The sequence below is a fragment of the Panthera tigris genome, chromosome A1 (genome assembly GCF_018350195.1).
Source record: "Panthera tigris isolate Pti1 chromosome A1, P.tigris_Pti1_mat1.1, whole genome shotgun sequence".
Classification (NCBI taxonomy): Eukaryota; Metazoa; Chordata; class Mammalia; order Carnivora; family Felidae; genus Panthera; species Panthera tigris.
In genome coordinates, this window is record NC_056660.1 from 25581926 (window position 1) to 25603323 (window position 21398).

At 37.8% G+C, this 21398-nt stretch overlaps 1 protein-coding gene across 1 annotated transcript in view; it reads left to right on the forward strand.

Moving 5' to 3' along the window:
• Window positions 1–19237, forward strand: part of NUFIP1 (nuclear FMR1 interacting protein 1) — a 38736-nt gene extending 19499 nt beyond the window's left edge. Inside the window, exons 7-10 of the mRNA XM_007085377.3 lie at window positions 5542–5735; window positions 12755–12871; window positions 17426–17643; window positions 18962–19237. Of these exons, the coding sequence (XP_007085439.1) occupies window positions 5542–5735; window positions 12755–12871; window positions 17426–17643; window positions 18962–19078 (646 nt within the window). The 3' untranslated portion in view covers window positions 19079–19237. The remainder of the gene's footprint in view (window positions 1–5541; window positions 5736–12754; window positions 12872–17425; window positions 17644–18961) is intronic.
• The last annotated feature ends 2161 nt before the right edge of the window (window positions 19238–21398 follow it).

A 21398-nucleotide genomic window follows, 5' to 3' on the forward strand; every position in this document is an offset into this window, starting at 1 on the left:
TTTTCCTTCCAGAGATACTTCATATAGCACATAAGATAGTAGTCTTTTTTTTTACTTTCTCCTTTTTTGACACTATTTCTATATCTTGCTTTTTTAGCCAAATGATATATTTGGAGATTGTCCCATATTAATAAATAACAAGCCTCCTCATTCTTCAAGGATGTATAGAACCCTAAGGGTAACCCACAGGTTTTTTGTTTTTTTTTTCTTTTCTAAAACTAATTTCCCGTTGACAGGTACTTAAGTTTTTACCAATCTTTTACGAATAAAAATATGCCATGCTTGGCCTGCACATACATTTTACACATGTACAAATATTTCTAAGGATGGATTCCTAGAAGTGGATTTGCTGAGTCAAAAGATAAAATGTGTATTTGCAGTATTAATGGTTAACTGCCAAATAGCTGTCATAGCTTGCTCTCCCACCAGCGGCCTCTGAGACGCCCTGTTTTCCCCAGTCCCTCACCTTCATAGAAGTTTGTTCAAAATTGTTTCCATTTTGGGGCCCCTGGGTGGCTCGGTCGGTTGGACCGCTGACTACAGCTCAGGTCATGATCTCGCGGTCAGTGAGTTCGACCCCTGCGTCAAGCTGTGTGCTAACAGTTCGGAGCCCGGAGCCTGCTTCCGATCCTGTGTCTCCCCCTCTCTCTGCCCCTTCCCTGCTGCTCTCTGTCTCTCTCTCAAAAATAATAAACATTAAAAAAAAAAATTGAAAAAAAATTGTCTCCATTTTATTTTTTTGCTAAAGTTTATTTTTAATATAAACAAAATCTGTAAATCTCAAGTGTACAACTCGGGTTTATACACATACACACATACACCTATACATCCGTGCAACCTCCACACAGATTAATATACAAAATGTCTTCGCCTCATAAATCTCTCTTAAGCTCTCCCTAGTTCGATGCCTCTCCGCAAAGATGACCTCTCTTCTGATTTCTGTCATCACAGATTTATTTTGCCTGCTCTTAGAACCTTATATAAAAATCATATAATATATATTCTTTGGTGTAAGATTTCTATGGTTCAGAATTATTTTGTGCTATTCATTCATTTCATGTGTAGCTGTAAACTGTTCATTCTTGTGTAGAACTCATTTGTAAGAATATCCATTCTACTGTTGGACATTAGGGTTGTTTCCAGTGTGGATTATTATGAATAAGCTGTTACTAATGAACATCCTTTTCTTTTTTTTTTAAAGTTTATTTATTTTGAGAGAGAGAAAATCCCAAGCATGCTTTGCACGGTCAGTGCAGAGCCCAACGCAGGGGTCAAACTCACGAACTGTGAGATTATGACCTGAGTGGAAGTCAGACTTAACCAACTGAGCCACCCAGGCACCCCGAACATTCCTTTACATGTCTTTTGGGAACATAAGTACTCATTTTCACTGGTCATATATATGCTGGATCATTGGGCATCTGTATGTTTAGCTTTGATAGGTAAAGCCGAACAGTTTTCCACAATGGTTGTACCAATTTACACTCGTACTGATTGTGTATCTAATTGCCCTTGTTTCCTGACTAATGCTTAGTTATGCCTTTTTCTCATGTCATACCATTTCTCTCTTGACTAATGATGTGGGACACCTTTTTTAAAAGTTAAGAAAAAATTTTTTAAAGTTTATTTTGAGAGGGACAGAGCAAGAGAGAGTGTGTGTGAGTGGCAGAGGGGCAGAGAGAGAGAGAGACAGAGAGAGAGACAGAGAGACAGAGAGAATCCCAAGCAGGCTTTCATGCTGTTAGCATGGAGCCTGACATGGGCTCAATCCAGTGAACCATGAGATCATGACCTGAGTCGAAATCAAGTCAGATGCCTAACCAACTGAGCCACCCATGTTGCCCCTATTTTTATTTTTATTTTATTTTACTTTTTATTTTTAAAAATTGATTTATTTTGAGAGAGTGTGAGTAGGGGAGGGGCGGAGAGGGGTTGGAGAGAGAATCCCAAGCAGACTCCCTGCTGGCTGTGCAGAGACCGACACGGGGCTTGAACTCACAAACCGTGAGTGAGCGAGAATCAAGAGTCTGGATGCTTAACTGACTGAGCCACTCAGGCACCCCCCCCCCCCACCATTTTTATTTTAGGGAGAGAGAGAGAGCAAGAGTGCGTGAGCAGGGAAGAGGGGTGGGGTGGGGAGAGAATCTCAAGCAGGCTCCATGCTCAGTGCAGAGCCTGACGCAGGGCTCAGTTCCACAACCCTAGGATCGTGACCTGAGCCCAGATCAAAAGTTGGACGTTCAACTGACCAAACCACCCAGGTGCTGCTGATGTTGGACACCTTTTTATTTGCTTATCAGCCATTTTGCTATTTTCTATTTTTATTAATTTTTTTTTAACGTTTATTTATTTTTGAGACAGAGAGAGACAGAGCATGAATGGGGGAGGGGCAGAGAGAGAGGGAGGCACAGAATCGGAAGCAGGCTCTATGCTCTGAGCCATTAGCCCAGAGCCTGATGCGGGGCTCGAACTCACGGACCGTGAGATCGTGACCTGAGCTGAAGTCGGACGCTTAACCGACTGAGCCACCCAGGCACCCCAATTTTGCTATTTTCTTGTGAAGTGCCAGTTCAAGTTTTTGACCAGTTTTTAATTGGGTTGCTTTTCTTGATTTGTAGGAGTTATTTACTTAGATACAGATCCTATTTTGAGTAGAGTGTATATATGCAAATATACCCTCACAACTTATGACTTGCCTTTTTACTCTCTTAATGAGTGTCCTTTTTTCCCCCCAATAAAATAGCAAGTATTAATCGCTCAGATATCTGGAGTCAGTTGGGGTTCAGTTAGATCTTGACAAAGTTCAGTCACAGCTGGGGTTTGGTAGGCTGATGGCTGATCTAGCCTGGCTGATGGCTGGGGTACCTACATATTTACCATTTCTGGTACTCTTCATTCTTTAATGGTGATCCATCTTTTCGTCTAATAGCATTTTCCTTTTGCTAAAACACTTTCTTTGACATTTCTTGTAGTAAAGAACCGCTGGAGGTGACTTCTTTCAGCTTTTGTGTGTCTGAAAAGGTTTTTCTTTGCCTTTCTTTTTGTATCCTTTTTTTTTTTTTTTTTTTTTTTTTGAGAGAGAGAGAGAGAGAGAGAGAGAGAGACAGTATGCAAGTGGGAGAGCGGGGCAGAGGGAGAGAGAGAGAGAATCATAAGTGGAGGCTCCATCCTCAGCGCAGAGCCTGATGAGGGGCTCGATCCCACAACCTTGGCTGGGATCGTGACCTGAGCTGAAATCAAGAGTTGGACACTTAACCGACTGAGCCACCCAGGCGCCCTAATTTTTTTTGTTATATGTCCTGTTTTTTTTGTTGTTGTTTCCTTCCTTGCCTCCTTTTGGAATAATTGAATAATTTGTTAATATTCTGCTCCCCCTCTATTAGCTTTTTAGTTGTAATTGTTCCTTTATCTCTCCACTTCATGTGCATCTACACTTTAACTTATGTTATACTTTAAGTGTTTTAAAGTGTTGATTAAATAAACTTTTTATTTTATTTATTTATCTACGTTTAATGTTTTATTTACTTTTTGAGAGAGTGCAAGTGGGGGAGGTACAGAGAGAGGGGGACAGGGGATCCCAAGCGGGCTCTGCACTGACAGCAGCGAGCTCGATGGGCTTGAACTCGCCAACTGTGAGATCACGACCTGAGCTGAACTCAGATGCTCAACCAGCTGAGCCACCCAGGCGCCCCTAAACTTTTCCCTGTAAATGATTGTTAGGCAACTGTGTAAAGGAACTACTCCCTCAAAGGTGGGGCAGTGCAACTTCCAGATACATCACTTTTCAGTGAAGTCTTACTGATCTCATCAGTTAAAGGTCATTCCAGGGGCACTTGGCTGGCTCAGTCAGTAGATCATGAGACTCTTGATCTTGGGGTTGTGAGTTCGAACCCCATGTTGGGTATAGAGATTACTGGAAAAAAAAATCTTAAAAAAAAGGCCATTCTAATTCATTGCTTATTACTGAATACCTTAAAAATGATCATTTAGAAGTCATCTGTGGTGAGGTACTGTAGGAGCAGAATACAGGGAAGGCTTCTGTGAATGGGAGCCTATGGAAAGTGGCATCTCTTCATCATCCTCATGGGGACTGTGAGCCAGAGGCAAGACTCTTAACTTGTTTTACCTGTGATGAAACTGTTGAGGCCTGACGTCTGCGGTTGCACATTAGAAATCGGTCCATGGTTTTCTGCAAAATTTGGAGCCTATATATGATTTTTTGGAATGAGACTTTGTAAGGATTATGGTGACCCTAAAAGAATTAAGAACCTTTGGATTACAGAAATATTAACCGAATATGTTGGCTTAGCAAGTTATTTAGAAAATGTTATGGTAATAACTACCATTTATTAAGGGCTCACTGTGGCACTTTATATTAATTCTATGTGTCTGTGATTCCCTTTCTACAAACAAGGGATTAAGCAGACTCAGGGATATTAATATTGTCCAAGAGGCACAGCTAGTAAGTAGCAAAATTGGGATTTGAACCCAGATTTCTAATTTCGATATTCCTAACTGCAGCCTCCATTATTAATGAAAAACAAAACAAAAAAAAACCAAACAAAAAAAGAATTCTGGTAAATGACAAATTAGAAAAAAAATATATTTTTGTGAAAATTCATCCCCACCAAAGGATACTTTGTATTTTCTATTGAGAATGTGTAACAAACCTTTTTTTGAAATTTTTCCCTATACATAGCTTACATTAGAATATGCTTGTGTAAGCACTGTTTTTCCTTCTAAGAGGAGTAATTGTAGTCATTGAGAGGGCACTTGATTTGAGATAGCTGTGAAACTGTGCTCAGTTTATGATCTTTAAGCTTATCCTCTTACAAAGTGAAGAGAGTAGTACCTGTCTAGCCAATTTCAAAGAGCTGTCATGAAGATCAAACAAGGCAGCATATTTGTAAGTGCGTCAGAAACTTTAAGACGCCTGTAGAATGACTAGACAAGAGTTAACACACTTTGTAAGTTTAAGAAACACTTTTATGCACAATCAGAATGAAAATTCTGCCAGTTAAATTCACCTCCTGTTGATCCTACAACATAGACCATTTTCAGAGGGGTTAAAATACGGGAGGAAATGTACACCTTGGAATTCATAAAGTGGTATTTATTGTCGTGTGTTATTTTATTAAAGTTCTGCCATAAAGTTCCCTGTCCTTGGAAGCCATTGAGTTTCTTTCTTTTATCTCTTGAATGTAGTAGGCTACAAATGAATGATTGATTTGGTGGCTAGGTTTCTTTTGCATTCAGTACTCTCCTTTAAATTTTTCTTGGGAGGAGGGCACCTGGGTGGCTCAGTGTGTTAAGCGTCAGACTCTTGGTTTTGGCTCAGGTCATAATTTCATGGCCCTGAGATCGAGCTCTGCATTGGGCTCCCCACTGGGCAGGAGCCTGCTTGAGATTCTCTCTTTCTCTCTCTCTCTGCCCTTCCCCCACTGGTGCTTTCTTGTGGTCTCTCTCAAAAACAAATTTTTTTTTCTTTTTCTTGGGGGGTCAGTGCCTTTTATATTAAGAATTGCATTTTTCTCACTCCAGCAAGATGAAAGGGATGTCCAGACATTCACATATGGCAAAGATCAGAAGTCCTGGCAGGCATCACAAATGGAAAAATGACTGTGTTGGACAGACAGCAGCCACTGGATCTGGTAGTAGCTTGCGTGATTCGAAGCCTGAAGATCCGCCCAAGGCAAATGCAGACCCTCTGGGTGTTTTGGTAAACACGGACTCTGGTAAGCTAAACAGGAAAGCAGCATGTTGATAAGCTTACAGGCCATGGTGCTGAACTTGATTCTTCACAGTGTTATTTGTGGAGAGTCTAATGGCAAATATGTACAAAAGTAGAATGATGCTTTTCTTTTTCTTTGTAATGGGAGTGTCTTGTCAAAACCCTCATTTCAGGTCATTTTTTCTGAATCTTGGGGAGTGGGTGCATGAGGCAGACAGATATGAAAGGAAGGTTGTATTTATTGGATAATTTTCATAGTATGGTGTAATCTTGGGAACTTTCTTAAGATTGTTCTCAATGTGTTAATGCTATAGATTCAAAATCTTTCAGTTATGTTAATTTTTCGCCCACCAGTGAAGTGGGTAATTCCAGCGGAAGCCAGTATTATTTATGCAGCTAAGCGTGAACGTAATCTCTTTGGGTAAATGATATTATTTCATTGTATTTGATACTGTTCTTCCTCAGCCCATAGAATATATTTATATTAGCATTAAATTCCCTTATTCTTGCTTAATAAGTTGAAAAATTAAAGGACCAGAATGCTGCTAACCACATAGAGATACCCTCCAGCCTCTGAGGCTCCATTTTCCCTTCTGAAAAATAAAAGTGTAGATGTAAGTGTCTTGAAAAACAAAAATGTAGGTGTAAATACTTCTGCCATCTTTCCTTCCAATAATGTATGTGTGTTCTCTTCTGCAAAGGAGTGTTATTAGTGAGTGGACTGGTTTTACATTATAAGTTTGCTAGCAAGCTCTGTTCCGCTTGGAAGACAATGGCTTCTGTGATAATCACATGGCAAATTATTAAACTTATGGATGGCAAGAGATGGGCTCACTCATTCAGTGACTGAATCAGGATGGAAGGGATCTTGGTATAAGAGAGTATTGGGCTAAGAATAAGATAGAATTTAGTTAGAATGATAGTAATTATTTTAACACCAACTAATACTTATGGAGTAAAGTACTTAACTGTGCTCTATGTGCTTTGTACGTGTTAACTCTTTTTCTCATCGCAAACCTTTTCTAATGCATAGGTACTGTTGCTACTTCCATTTTAGAACTGAGGGACGCAGGGTAAGGAATTTACCTTAGTGCAGCTGCTAGCTAATGCCAGAGCCAAAGTTTGAATTTAACAGTCTGACTCGACCGGACACTAGACTTCCTCTAAATGTGAAGTCTGAATTTATCTAAAAAAATATTGTACGAGCCTAGGATAGTTGAGATGTAGGAGAGAGTTTAGAAAAGGCAACTTTTTATCCTTGTTGATAGCAAGGAAAAGGCAGATGACATCTGGGCCAGGGCTGTTTACTCTTGGACACTGATTTTTTTCCCTTCAAAGATATTAGAGCCCACACACACTTCATCAGATTCACAGTGTGTGACCTTGATGATAAAAACCATCTGTATTCAAGTATAAACTTTCATGTTATTAAAATACTTGAAACACAAAGACTACTGTTAAAATTAGTAAGTTAGTGATTTGAAAATTATGTAATTCTTCATGCACTTTTCTAAATGAACATTTGAAGGACTTTGTAATGTTGCATAGTCTTCATCCTGTTAGCTTTGGTAGATGTGTAATTCTGTTTTCTTTCTCTTTTTTTAAGTAATCTCTACACCCAACGTGGGGTTCAAACTCACAACCCTGAGATCGAGAGTCTCATGCTCTATTGACTGAGCCAGACAGAACCCCCTTCTGTTTTCTCATTTTTAAAGAAGTATTTTAGTATGTGGTGATCTGGTGAAATACCAACAAAAAGATGATTATATATTTTGCTCTATGAAGCCTGTATCTAGGTATTCAGGAGATACTTTAGATGTGAGAACAGTGTAAATACCTTCATGTTCATGGTAGAAAGCATTTAGTCAGATTCCTAGTAGCAGTTAAATGAGGGATCTCAAGTAATTTTGTTTTGGTTTAAATGTTGAAACCTTTACTTATACTGAGGATCAAAGATAGCAATGTACCTGTATTGAGGGTCAAAGATGATTATGTAAGTCTTGAATATAAAACTCTTACAAGTCAGTTTTAAGTTTATGATAATGTTCTTTAAGGAAATTAAAAAAAAAATGATCAAATTAGGGTAGCTTTATTTTGTGGGAGAGATTCCATTTAAATTTATGTTATCCTTTACCTGGGATTTCTTCTGGACTTTTATATTTTCCAAAAGAATGTTTAGAGCATTGGTTCTTCAACTTTTCACTCCAGTTGTAGCTACAAAAAGCTATGTGTACCATATTTTCACATGCCCAGATATTGTCAGCATGTCTGCTCTCCAATCTGTCAGTCCTACACTTGTTTGCAGGCAGCTTCCTTCTCCATGGGCCTGAGCCGGCCCACCTTACGATCGGTTGTCATGCTCATTATCCAGGTTATCGTTGGCAGGGCATCATTGTAATAATATGGCCCTGTTCATGCTCTCAGGTGGCAGTTTTCATCACTAATTTCACTTTTACAATGACGATTTCTCAATGCTTTACTTTTTTTTTCTCCTTTTTTAGGCTCAGAACCTTATGTAGACATCAGCATTCACATCTTAAACAAGAACAGTTTTTAAGGATCTTTATAGACTTCAGATCATGCTTAGAAAACCAGTGTTTTTTGTGATAGCTGGCAGGATGTGAACACTGATTAATTGCGCAGGTGCTTTAACTGGGGATTGATACTGTTACACAGGGAAAGCCTATCATTTGGAGTCTCCCAGTTTATCAGTTTTGAATATGGCCTGTTGTTACTAGATGTCCTTAATGGTGCTGTATTTTTTTTTTTTTTAATAGTTCCTTGCATATTCTGCTAACCCATCTCGCAAGGTGTTGTTGCAAATCTGTTTTTGGTACCTCATTCATTGGGACCATGTTTATTTGTTGTTTAAGTATATATACAACATGTTTTATGGCTTTCCTGACATGTGGTTTTAGTAAGTGTTGTCTGAGCTAGAAAGAAAAGAGCTGGGCAATGATGTGCGTCAAGCATCGCCGACTGAAGTGCCTCAGCATCCACAAAACAAAAAAGATCCAAGTTGTCAGTCGTATAGTATAAATATAGCTATTGTCATAGAATCACTGGGGGACATCAGTCTTTACACTGACATTAAGGTAGGTGGGCTTCTGGCGTTTAAAAGATAGATGTGAAAATAAGAAAATAAGCTAGCATGTCAGTTGCCATGAATGCTTGTTGTTAATACTTGTTTTTGAGAGTTGGAAACTGTAAAGCAAGGTTTCCATTTTTTAGGGTGACTTTTTCAACATACTGCATTTTCTTTAGGGTACATAATTGATAAATCTTCATGGAGCTAGAGCGTGTAATTGTGTTTTGCTTCATAAAGGCTATAGGAAATAGGGGGATGAAGGCGAGAGACACGTAAAGAAAGAAGTTGTAGGAAGAAGCCAGATGGGAAGCGTTTACACCTAGGGTTTATACTTACAAAGTCTGCAAGACTTACAGAGGGCATTTTTTTCCCACTTTTCATTTCAGTAAGGATTTACTTGAGGTCCCACATTCTGCTTGTTCAGGATTGTAATTTAGAGAAGTTTCTCCCTGCTTTCAAGAAATTCATAGTCCAGTGATAAATTTTAGATTATTATATATATATGTATTTTGGTCAGAGGGCATATGATATGTATGTGTGAGAGATTGAGGTGAGGTTTACCCTAAGGAAAGGATTGCTAGGGTTTTAACAGTAAGAGAAATTATTTGAGCTAGTATTTTGTAATCATTTTAAAGTTTGATTTTATCATCTTCATTGCTCCTATCTTTATACTGGCATTTTTGGGTTAGAGAGGTGTTTCGGCTGCTTTTGTTAAAAAGTGAGTGAATTTTCGTGAGTATAATTTTGTCAGCCAGTACAGTGCCTTCAGCATACTCTTTGCAGCTGCTAAAAATGCCTGCGTTTGAACTGCTGGTAGATCCAAGGGACTTTGGGAATGGCTTTTTTTTTTTTTCTTTTTTTTTTCTTTTTTAGATGAAAAGTCATGGTCGAGGACTGTTTTGATAGGGCCAAAAAGACGATCCCCCTTTTCAAAGTGTTATTGCATATCATGGATTCCCAAAACATGCCTGAGGGAGAACGAAAGCGGGGAGCAATTGTTCACTTGTGTGGACTCCTAGCTCTTACCCATGGGGAGGGTACTCAAGTGCAGCGAACTATGTGACAGTCCTGGTAGTGAGTTCACCAGGCATCCATATTGTGGTTTTACCATTGTCAAACTGAAGAAACCAGGGCCGTTTGGAGAAATGATTGACTGTAGAGTCAATATGGATTGGATCCTGAAACAAGAGAAGAGCATTAGTGGTGAAGTAGGAAAAGTGGTGAAATTACTATATAATCTGTAGATTAGGTAGTATTATACCAATGTTAATGTGGTAGCTGTGAGAATTGTGCCATGGTTATGTAAGATGTTAACAGTAGGGGAAGCTAGGTGAAGAGTATGTGGAAGTTCTTTGTAGTATCTTTGCAACATTTGTGTAAATCTAAAATTAATTGTTTCAAATACAAAGTTTTTTATAAAAAAAAAAGAAAAGGCAGGAAAAGGTGTGATATGTAGGCCAATCAAAGCCTTGCCCTCCACTTCTCGAATTGAGTTGTGAGGAAACACTATCCTCCAGGGTTTATTTCCCTGTGCTTTTCTATTATGTTCTGATTATAAAAACAGAAAAAACTAAAAAGCATTAAAAAAAAAACAACCCTACTTTTTCTTAACTTACAGAGACAGCCACTGCTCACATTTTGTTGTATATCCTTGTAATGTTTTTCTTATCACGTGTATATGATTTTTAAAAATAAAAATGGAATCAGGTTATTAAAGAAAAGAAAGAAGGGCCCCTGGGTGGTTCATTTCAGGTCTTAATCTCAGGGTCGTGAGTTCAAGCCCCAGGTTGGGCTCCACCCTGTGGAGACTACTTTAAAAAAAAAAAAAAAAAAAAAAAAAAAAGAGCTTTGAATCCAGACAGAACTAGGTTTGTGTTGAGGCTCTACCTTTTCCTAACCCTATTGTTCTGTACTAGTTAGCCTTTTTTGAACTTGTCGTTATTCATTCATGCAACAGTTTGTTCTTCAAATATTTGTTGAACATTTATGTATTGTTTTAGGCTCTGAAGATACAGTACTGAACAAAGCCGAACCCTTTCCCTCCTGTAACTTGTGCTTGTTGACCTCCAAGTAGATCAGGTAGTTGTTTGGAGTTTTGCTAGAACAGGGAACAGAGAAATGGAACCATGGCTGGAAGAAGATATTTTTTAGCATTATTATTGACCATAGAGACATTTTTTAAAACTTTTTTATGTTTTTTATTATTATTATTTTTCTTTTTTTGAGAGAAAGAGAGTGAGAGCAAGCTGCAGAGGGGCAGAGAGAGAGAAGGACAGAGAGAATCCCAAGCAGGCTCTGCACTGTCAGTGCAGAGCCCAATGCAGGGCTCCAACTCACAAACTGTGAGGTCATGACCTGAGCCAAAACCAAGAATCGGACATTCAACCGACTGAGCCACCCAGGTGCCCCGTCCATGGAGACATTTTGGTAGGATGGCTTCATTTTAAGAAGAGGACTTTATGTATCTATAGGAGATATTCTAGCCCACTAATTAAGATTGGGATTTAGAGTCAAATAGCCTGGATTTAAATTTGATCCAACTGTTGTATAATTTTGTTACCTGAAGGAAAAGTAATTTAGATTTTCTGAATTTTGATTTCATCACCTGTAATGAATAGTGAAAACATATGACACCTCCTGAGACTTAAACAAGCTTATGCTTTTAGAGAGCTTTATAGTCAACTGTGTTGTGCTTTTCGGTACCTCTCTTTGGGTCTTAGAAGGAAATAATACAGTTTGGCATCTCATCACTCAAACAATGAGATGAACAGTCTCCATACTAATATTGCTGTAGAATTCTCTTTAGTCCACTAGTAATTTGTATATAAAACTGTGTGTTTTTCTTTTCCCTTATTTAATTCATGAGAAAAGATAATAAAATAGCTTAAAATTGACAAGGAGCCGTTTTGGGGGCTGTGGTGCTGATTAGTATGGATGGGTGGAGGAGAGGGGATTTAACTTCATACACCAGCAGGTGGTGGTTCCTTGTTCACATAGACGTATACCCCATATCCTACTAGCATGTTTCATTTTCCCCTGGGCTGACTTGGTGAATGTTAAATGCTGTCTTGAAACATTTCATATTGGTTGTGGGTTGAGCTGGTTCATTATTACATAGACAGGTTACTTCCTGTTTTCATTCTTCATCAGGCTTTCTTTTTATTGGTTGGTTAGAAGAGATTGAATACACTTTTAGAGCTGCCAAAAACACATGTAATAGGCAGTGTCCTGAGGCTACTGCCAGGTTCACTGGGCTATGATCAAACACTTTACCTTTGGCAGGCTCTTTGAGACTTGCTCAATTCTCTGGTTTAACTTGTTTACTTAAGTTCTTAGAAGTTCTAAATAATAAAAACTTTGGGTGAATTCATTTCAGTGTAACTCTTTGAGTAATCCTTTGTGTATAAAGTGTTTTAAATATTACTTGTGCCCTCAAAACCAGTCTTAAAAACAAAAGAGGTAGATTTTTTTTTCATAGTTTACTTATTCCTAAATCTAATTTTTACAGTCAACCATCCCAATCTAGTGAAGTTAAATAAATTTCTGGCCTTGGTCTTTCCACTGCCTTAATGAAATTAATTATTTGCACAGTAGCATAAATGAAGTAAAATAATTAATAGCAAAGACTGTATAATTAATTTAGAGAAGGCCCAAATTCCATAACCTGTGAAGCATGGTAAGTAACTGAGCTCTTTGTAGCTTCCATTGACCCTCTGTCTTCTCTTTGGGGCAGATAGCTTCTTTGACCATGAAGGTTTCAAACCAAGGGACATTTTTAGGTTTCCTGAATTTTGCTTTTGGGGAAGATTAGGGAAATGATCAGAAATTGCTTCCTTTTTATTAACATCTGAGGGAGTGGGGGGCTGTCAGCTTTCTTAAATATGGTGGTGGATGTTTCTGGTTGACTGTTTCCCTTCTTTCCTGTTCTGTTTCAGAGTCTGATAAAGAGGAGAAACCACAGAGTACTGTCATACCCAAGGAAGTAACACCAGCCCTGTGCTCACTAATGAGCAGCTATGGCAGTCTCTCAGGGTCAGAGAGTGAGCCAGAAGGTAAGTTGTGGCTTCAGTTGTTACAGGCGGTTTGTTTTGTTTTGGTGCCTTTTGAATTTGGTGTATACTGTGCATCAGTAGCATCCTTTCATGTGTGTGTTTCTGAGGGCAAGATGTGTCAAGTATATCCTTTATTTAATCTTCACTTTTTTCATCTGATTCAGAAGTGAAGTTAGCATAGGATAAAGGAAAACTGGAGAAACGAAGAAATGTATTGTTAGCCTGGGAGAAAAAGACAAAAATAATATAATGACAGAAGAGAAAGAGAAAGAGAAAGAGAAATATTCCATTAATGAAATAAAAATTCTAAAAGATACGACAAAGAAAGTTAATTTCTTTTTTTTTTTACTCTCAAGAACACTTGTCTTAACATGTTTATTCAGGGATGCCTGGGTAGGTCAGTCAGTTAAGCATCCGACTCTTGGTTTTGGCTCAGGTCATGATCTCACAGTTTGTGAGTTTGAGCCCTGTTTCGGGCTCTGCCTGGAGCCTGCCTGGGTTTCTCTCACCTTCTCTCTCTGCCCCTCCCTGGTGTGCATGCTCGCTCGCTCGCTCTTTCTCTCTCAAAATAAATAAACTTTAAAAAGAAAAAAAAATTATTTAGCACCTTTGGTAGGTAGAGAGAGGTCATTTGTGACCAAATGGATAATAGAATTCCTTAGATGTATATGGAGCATTGTTCTTTATAGAGCGTATTTATATAAACTGCTCATTTGAGGAACACAGTAACTCTGTACTTGTGGTTGAATTAGCCTATGTGTTTTAAAGACTGGACGAAATGGAATCCTTGACTGTTCTTTCTGAGAAGTCAGTGATGTACAGGATACATGTCTAACCTTTAAAGATGTTGACAAACCAGCTTAATCTAGCATCTTTTTTAGGGGCACCTAAAAGAGTTGTGAGTAAGTTATAGATCGTCGTAGTGTTGCAGTTCTAAACCCAGGGTTCATATATAAATCATCAGCATATGCTTACTGAGTAAGCCCGTGTCCTTCTGTTGTGGAACCCTGGCTCTGCATGGCAAATTTATTTGGGCTTTACCGTCCATGAGAGAATTCATTTGTGTGTGTCTCGGGACAAGATGTGTAATCACAGTAGGAGCTATACCGAAGATGAGAATATAGGGTCTACAAGTGAGTGTGTAGAAAGAAGGGAGGATTTGAGTGTAATTGGATGAAGAAGGCAGCACTTTTAATATTAATTAGGTTACAGGTAATCACTGTTTGTATAGTTGGAAGATGTTGAAGGAGAAAGAGTTGGGCTTTCATATGAAGGATAATGTTTAGATGTATCCGTAACATAGGGACTTTTTCTTCTTTTTTAATGGACCACGATTTACTATGGTAGCTGGTTAAAAGCTACTTGAATTTTGATATATAAACTACTCTGGCTTTATCAGAGTATTTCTTAACAGATGGTTGCCTCTTCTTATTTTTATTTTTACTTTAAGAAAAAGTATTTGTTTCTTTACTCTTGTTTCCAATACACTGATACGATTATGGAGTTATTCTTTAAACACATATTATGTTTCCTGCTTATCGCTCTTATTTATGACAGGTGATAGCAATGAAAGCTGTTACCAGATTACTGAATCTCATAAAAACAAGCTGCACTAATGCTCTCTTCTCTCTCTCTCTTAAGATAAAACATTTGATACTTTCATTCTCATGTCTTCATTTTGAGGCTGCCACCATCTTTCAGTTAGAAGGAAGAAAGGAAACTGGGAGGTCCCACTCCTTCATTTATAGAAACTTAAATTTAAAGAAGACAAGTTTGTGAAGTTAGTATGTGTCAGAGCTGATATAAAGCCTAGGTTTAGGGACTTAAAAATCTAAAAAAGTCAACTATATTGCCTTTCATTATAGTCATGCTCTGTGTTCCTGAACAGAAATGCATAGCCTTTTCTTATAGATAATAGAAGATATCATCTATTAAGAGATACATTTGATTTTATATGAACTTATTTTTACTAATTGTCTAAAATTCCCTGCCTAAAGGAAAAAGACCTTACTTCACATTCCTAAGGCTTAAGAATTATTTTCTGTAGTTTGAATTCAGCTTTATTGTACATAGTCGCCCAGGTCACTAGCAAGTTTCCAACTTTCATGGTTAATTCTGGGCCACAGGATAGAATATTGACACAGAGGGACTTTGGAAGAAGTAAACCAAAGAAATAAAGGGGGCTTTCGCTGAACCATGAAATAACATCTAGAAGGCTGCTTATTCAAGTGGATTCTAAATGGAGAGGAGTAGTCTGATTCATCACAGATTTTAACAATTGTATCATCATAATTAAGATCTGTCTCAACTTGGGAATTAATACAAAGGTGTGGAGAGGATCTTAAACATGAATAGTGCTTTTCCAGAAAGAGTTTTAAACAAGGAAAGGGTCCCTCAAGAAACATTGAAGCAAAACAAGAGGCTGTGCTTGGCTCCGAATCATTAAGATATACATAGGAAAGAAAATTTCAGTGAGTAATGTTTCCAAGTGGGTTAGTTTGATATCTGTCCTGGGTTTTGCATGTTAACTTTTTGTTTTTGTTTTGCCATGTTAGAAGTTAAGTGCAGTTTTATAGCTCTTCAAAATTGTTTTTTCAAACTGGTTTGGGCTATGACCGGTGGTCCTCTAAACTGAAAACTCATTTTAAAAGGCCACATACCAAAAAAGTATGATTTATAGGTTTGAAAAACTTGAACGGTTATGTTTTAAATTCATTTGGATTGATAAATATTGCATTAAAATATGACACTAAGCTGGGAAATGTTGTGAGCCTCAAGAAAAACATAACTGGTCCCAGTTCCTCATTCCTTAGCAGAGGATTGACAGTGTGAGCTCCGGTCCATTTGACTTTCGTGTTCCTGAATTGGAAGAGCAATACGTGGAGGGGAAGGAAATAATAGAAAATAGTGCCCTTTCTGCCATTTGTTATTATTCCCATAGTTTTGAACTCTATAAACCACTTTGAATTCTTTTTTTAAAAGTTATTTATATATATATTTATTTTTAATGTTTATTATTTATTTAAAAAATTTTTTTTAATGTTTATTTATTTTTGAGAGAGGGAGAGACAGAGTGCAAGCTGGGGAGAGCCAGAGAGAGAGAGAGGGAGACGCAGAATCCGAAGTAGGCTGTAGGCTCCAGGCTCCTAGCTGTCCACACAGAGCCCGACGCGGGGCTCAAACTCACTAACGGTGAGCTCGTGACCTGAGCCGAAGTCGGATGCTCAACCAATTGAGCCACCAACGCGCCCCAAATGTTTATTTATTTTTGAGAGAGAGAAAGCAGAGCATGAGCAGGGGCAGGGAGGGGCAGAGAGAGAGAGGGAGACACAGAACTCGAAGCAGGCTCCAGGCTCTGAGCTGTCAGCAGAGAGCCTGACGTGGGGCTCAAACTCAAACTGTGAGATCATGACCTGAGCCGAAATCGGACGCTCAATCGACTAAGCCACCCAGGTGCCCCTACTTATTTATTTTTAGAGAGAGAGAGAGAGAGAGAGAGAGAGAGCAAGTGAGCATGCAAGTGGGGGTGGAGCAGAGAGAGAGGGAGAGAGACTCTCAGACAGGCTCTGTGCTGTCAGTGGGGAGCCTGACACGGGGCTCAAACCCACAAACCATGAAATCGTGACCTGAGCCAAAATCAAGGTGCCAACACCTTGGGGCAAGTACTTCCTTGGTAACTGAGATTTATTGTCATTCCTGTTTGTGCAAGGCAAGGACTGGCTACAGTTTAAGGTTGGTTTCTCGTAGACATTATGTAATTGGTCTTGTGTTTTTCTCCCCAGTCTGACCACTCACCCTTTTAAGTGTGATGTTTAAATTATTTATATATATGGTAATTGATTTGGCTTGTTTCTTTTTGTCTCAGTTGTTTTTTGTTCTCTTTTCCTTCTTTTCCTGCCTTTGCATTTATCTTGTCTTATTTTAAGGGTAGTGCCAATATGGGCTTATTAGTTGAACCTCTTTTTTATTTTTTAGGAATTGGTCTGAGTTTATAGTGTGCATCTTCATTCAACTTGTTGCAATATAGTTTCAATGATATTGCACCACTTCACATATAGTTTAAGAATTTTATAGCAATATACTTACACTTTCCTCTTCCTTTCCTTAGTGCTATTGTTATCATGGGTTTTCCGAGAGATGTTATAAATCCCACATACATTGTTATTATTTTGGCTCTGAATAAACAGTTATCTTTAAAACCTTTTGCAAATGAGAAAACATGTCTTTTGTATTTATCCACATATTGACGATTTCTGACACTCTTCATTTCTTTGTGTAGATCCAGGTTTCCATCTGGTATTATTTCCTTCATAGGGATCACTTTCTGTAGCTCTTTATGGTAATCTCTTCAATTCTTGGCCAATTATATTCCCAACTTGAAAAATATTGTACTATATTATAAATGCCTAGTTTTTATCACTAAGTAGCCAGTATTATGGCTGCTGGGGGGGGGGTGGATAATTGACTATTTTTGTTTTAAATTGTTGGAAGTTTACCAGGTTTTTTTTTGTTGTTGTTGTTATTTATTTTTGTACTTTTGTTCATCACATTTAGAAGCTCCCATTAAGACTGAAGCAGACATTCTGGCGGAAGATGAGGTTCTTCATAGTGAAACTCCTAAGAAACCAAGTCAAGATGTTAAAGTGACTGTTAGAAAGTATGAGAGCCAAAAGAAAAGTTTTAAAAAGACAAACCCTAAGAGGAGAAAAGATTATCACAACTATCAAACATTATTTGAACCAAGAACACACCATCCATATCTCCTGGAAATGGTAAATGACTGTTCTTTACATTGTGATCTTTGTGTTTTTCTCAGATGATGAAGACAGAGCCACTGGGTCTGTGTGTGGGTTCACGATGCGTGTTTTTTAAGGTCACCAACAACATTTGCTCCTTGACGACTCAACTGTGTATCTTAACTTTGAAGCTTCATTTCACATATAGCTGACGTCTGGTAAATGTATAGAATAGTTACACTTTTCAAAACTGCTTAAAATAAAAGAATCTAGATTTAACTGATTGGCAAGGAAATATGTATTGAGGTGTGCTGACATTGTTAAAGTTTTCATTGAAAGCACAGATAAATGCAGTGGCAGACTAAAGGGTGAAAGAGGTTTTTATGCGTTTATTTTGTGCGTTATTGACTTTATTCTCAGCGTGATATGCTGAAAAATCTTATTTCTTCAACAAATTTTAAAAGAGGAAGCATCACATCTTTTGATTCTAATTAATGGACATGAAGCTGTTCAGTGACCCAGGACTTTCATGCTAAGAGTGATAGAAAATATTCCAAATTTTTTACTAGAGTTGTAGAACTGTTGACATTGTGTGAAAGTCTGTTTTTGCCCCGTCAGGTAAGTGCTTATGCTGTAGCTAAAGTGTTCTGTGCCTGCACTCTTTGGGGTGTTACATGTAGACACTGTTGCTTCTTCTTAAAATTGATCTGAAATGTAAATTTCAGTGCTTATATAAAGTAAATTGCATTTTTAAAATACTTACCTTATAAGTAGTAAATTAAATCCTCTCTCCACTGAACATTTGTTCCTCTGTGATGTTTCTAGACTACACTAATGACATCAGAAAAGAAATTGAGTGATCTTACTCTTTTCTACAGATCACATATGATTCCTTGGTTATGTGTTTCTTCTAAAAATCAGGGATTTTTAGATTTCTTTCGATTACAATAAGCACAAAAATGAAAAGTTGTAAAATTCCAGGAATGTTGGGATTTTTTAATGCTGGTTTCATTATTACTGTATTTATATATCTGCTTATCACTTTCTATACTGTTTGTAGGTTTGGTTTTAGGAGGGTCCTCTTTGACAGGATTTGTAGATTAAAGAATTGCAGACTTTTAAACCTATATTTCCTGTCCTTTGTTAGATACTCCTAGAGAGGACCCCAAATGTGAACATTTGTGCTGTTTAAAAAGCTAGATAGTCTTGGTATAAGTTAAAAGGAAATGTTCCTGCATTATTTTTTTAACAAATAATTTAAATATAATAATATTTTAGATTGTATTTCTTGGATATGTTTTATTTACCAGCTAATCATTTTATTGTTTTTGTTTTGTTTTGTTTTTTGTTTTAGCTTTTAGCTCCAGACATTCGACATGAAAGAAATGTTATTTTGCAGTGTGTTCGGTACATCATCAAAAATGACTTTTTTGGACTTAATACTAATTCTGCAAAAACTAAAGATGTATAGGTACCTGATGTTTCAGCGCTCATGTAACTCCTAAAGTTAGTAGAGGAAAACATTTTTAAAAGACAACTGGATTAATAATTAAATTGTCAGCCTCATGGGATATTATGTTGGATTTTTAATTCTTTCCTTTGAATCTATGCAAATAAATACATAACTGATTTTTAAGAGTGTGTCTGTATTGTTGGGGTTGTGCATAATAATTGCTGGCAGAATTCTACTTTTTATTTTTATTTATTTGTATGTATTGCTGTCATATAAGGTAGTTTGCTCTTGGACCAGTTAAGAATGGAAGATACTGGTTTAGTAGTAGAGAAAAAAGCTTTAAAAATGTTGAATTCAGCTGAGCAAAGCTGTAGGTTAGGGAGAGAAATACAGTCATTTTGCTTTTAATGCAGGAGAGCAAGAATCATTCTTTAACTATAGCAAGGGGGATTATTTTAAAAATAAACCCTATCAATTAATTCAACTCGAAGGTCTTGAAATCTAAAATTTCCCTCTTTATTTCAAAGGACATTTTGAAATTCACCTAGTGGCACTACTTAAGTAATTCAAATATTGAATGTTTGGTATATTAATATAAATATGTCCTCTATGTGTGTTTGGAGTCACTGAAAGTACTTCTTTTTGGTATAGTTCAGAATTGTACCTTTTTAATTTTTCTGTTGAAAACTATGTAAAGCATGGTACTGGATGAGGTCCAACTAATTTATAGCCAAAACAGTAGTTTGTGAAATAACGGAAAGCCTCAGTTTTAAGATTTAATTAAAATCCATCCTATGAGCATATTAATTGAACCCTTTTTAAATGTCTTAAATAAATGGATCTTTTTGAGTCCTGTCCTACCAGAGATTTTGATTTTAGGTTGTAGTCACCTGTGCTAGCTAGAGCAGGAACTTTCCCTTCTTGACTGTGTTTTTAAAAATCAGTCTGTTGTAGTTGAAAAACTGATTTTATCTGACATTGTGATTATGGAAGTCTATGAATCTTGCCTGCAAGAAAAAGGCAAGAAAGCTGATGGGAGCCTTGAAGGAAGACCTCATCTTATCCAGAATCCTGGAACACCTGGCATGTAACATTATTTGATTAGAGAGCTGAGATTAAAATTCATATGAGGTCTGTGTTTCCCGACTTTGTAACCACCACATAGACCGTTTTAGTCTCTTTTATTCTCCTCTTCCAGTGAATCCAATGCTTTAGAAAATCATCTGTCCAGTACATTACTTAATTCAGGTTATACAGTACTGTTGAGTGCCTGCTTATGTGCCACCACTATACATGGATTAAAGGTATCAACATGAACGAGGCCTTGCCTGACTTTAAGGAACTCAGTTTAATTTTTGTATTATTCATAGTTGTGACTCTTAACCCTTCATCTCATCGTGACGAAGTAACCAGGGTTACAAATGGGGTTGATGTTGTAAAACATGACTTAGTCTGCAGTTTTATCACAGGTTGGCATGCGCATTCCATAGGCTGTAAGTACATAAATGATTCCAGACCCCAGGGCTACTTTCACAGACCCCTGGGTCTCCAGGGATGTGCACAACCGCTGCCTTAAAGTATATTGCGCAACGTTTGATTTTCAATTTCTCTTGTTTTCTAATAAATGTATTTAAGACTGAAAATGCTCTTCTGAGTACTACCTTGACTGTGTCTGGCAGTCTTGAGCTCTGGTGACTGCTGTTTATTTCTAGTGGATAATTTCAGATTCAGTTACCTTTATACTTAACCCAGGAATTATTCAAGTGCATTTAAAATTTCCAGGCCCCTAGAATACAGCCCATACTGCTTCTCCTTTATGGAATACATGGTCAATATTTGTAAATGTTCTATGAGTTTTTTTTTTTAATTTTTTTTTTTTAACGTTTATTTATTTTTGAGACAGAGAGAGACAGAGCATGAACGGGGGAGGGGCAGAGAGAGAGGGAGACACAGAATCGGAAACAGGCTCCAGGCTCTGAGCCATCAGCCCAGAGCCTGACGCGGGGCTCGAACTCACGGACCGCGAGATCGTGACCTGAGCCGAAGTCGGACGCTTAACCAACTGAGCCACCCAGGCGCCCCGTTCTATGAGTTTTTTTGAGGGGAGGGGTGCCTGTTCTTGGATAGAAGGATTTTTGGATTTAGCTTGTTAATTGCTCATACAGTCTACATTTCTCTCTCTCTTTTTAAAAAAAAATTTTTAATGTTCATTTATTTTTGAGTGACAGAGAGAGACAGAGCATGAGCATGAAGGGCAGAGAGAGAGGGAGACGCAGAATCCGAAGCAGGCTCCAGGCTCTGAGCTGTCAGCACAGAGCCAGACGTGGGGCTCAAACTC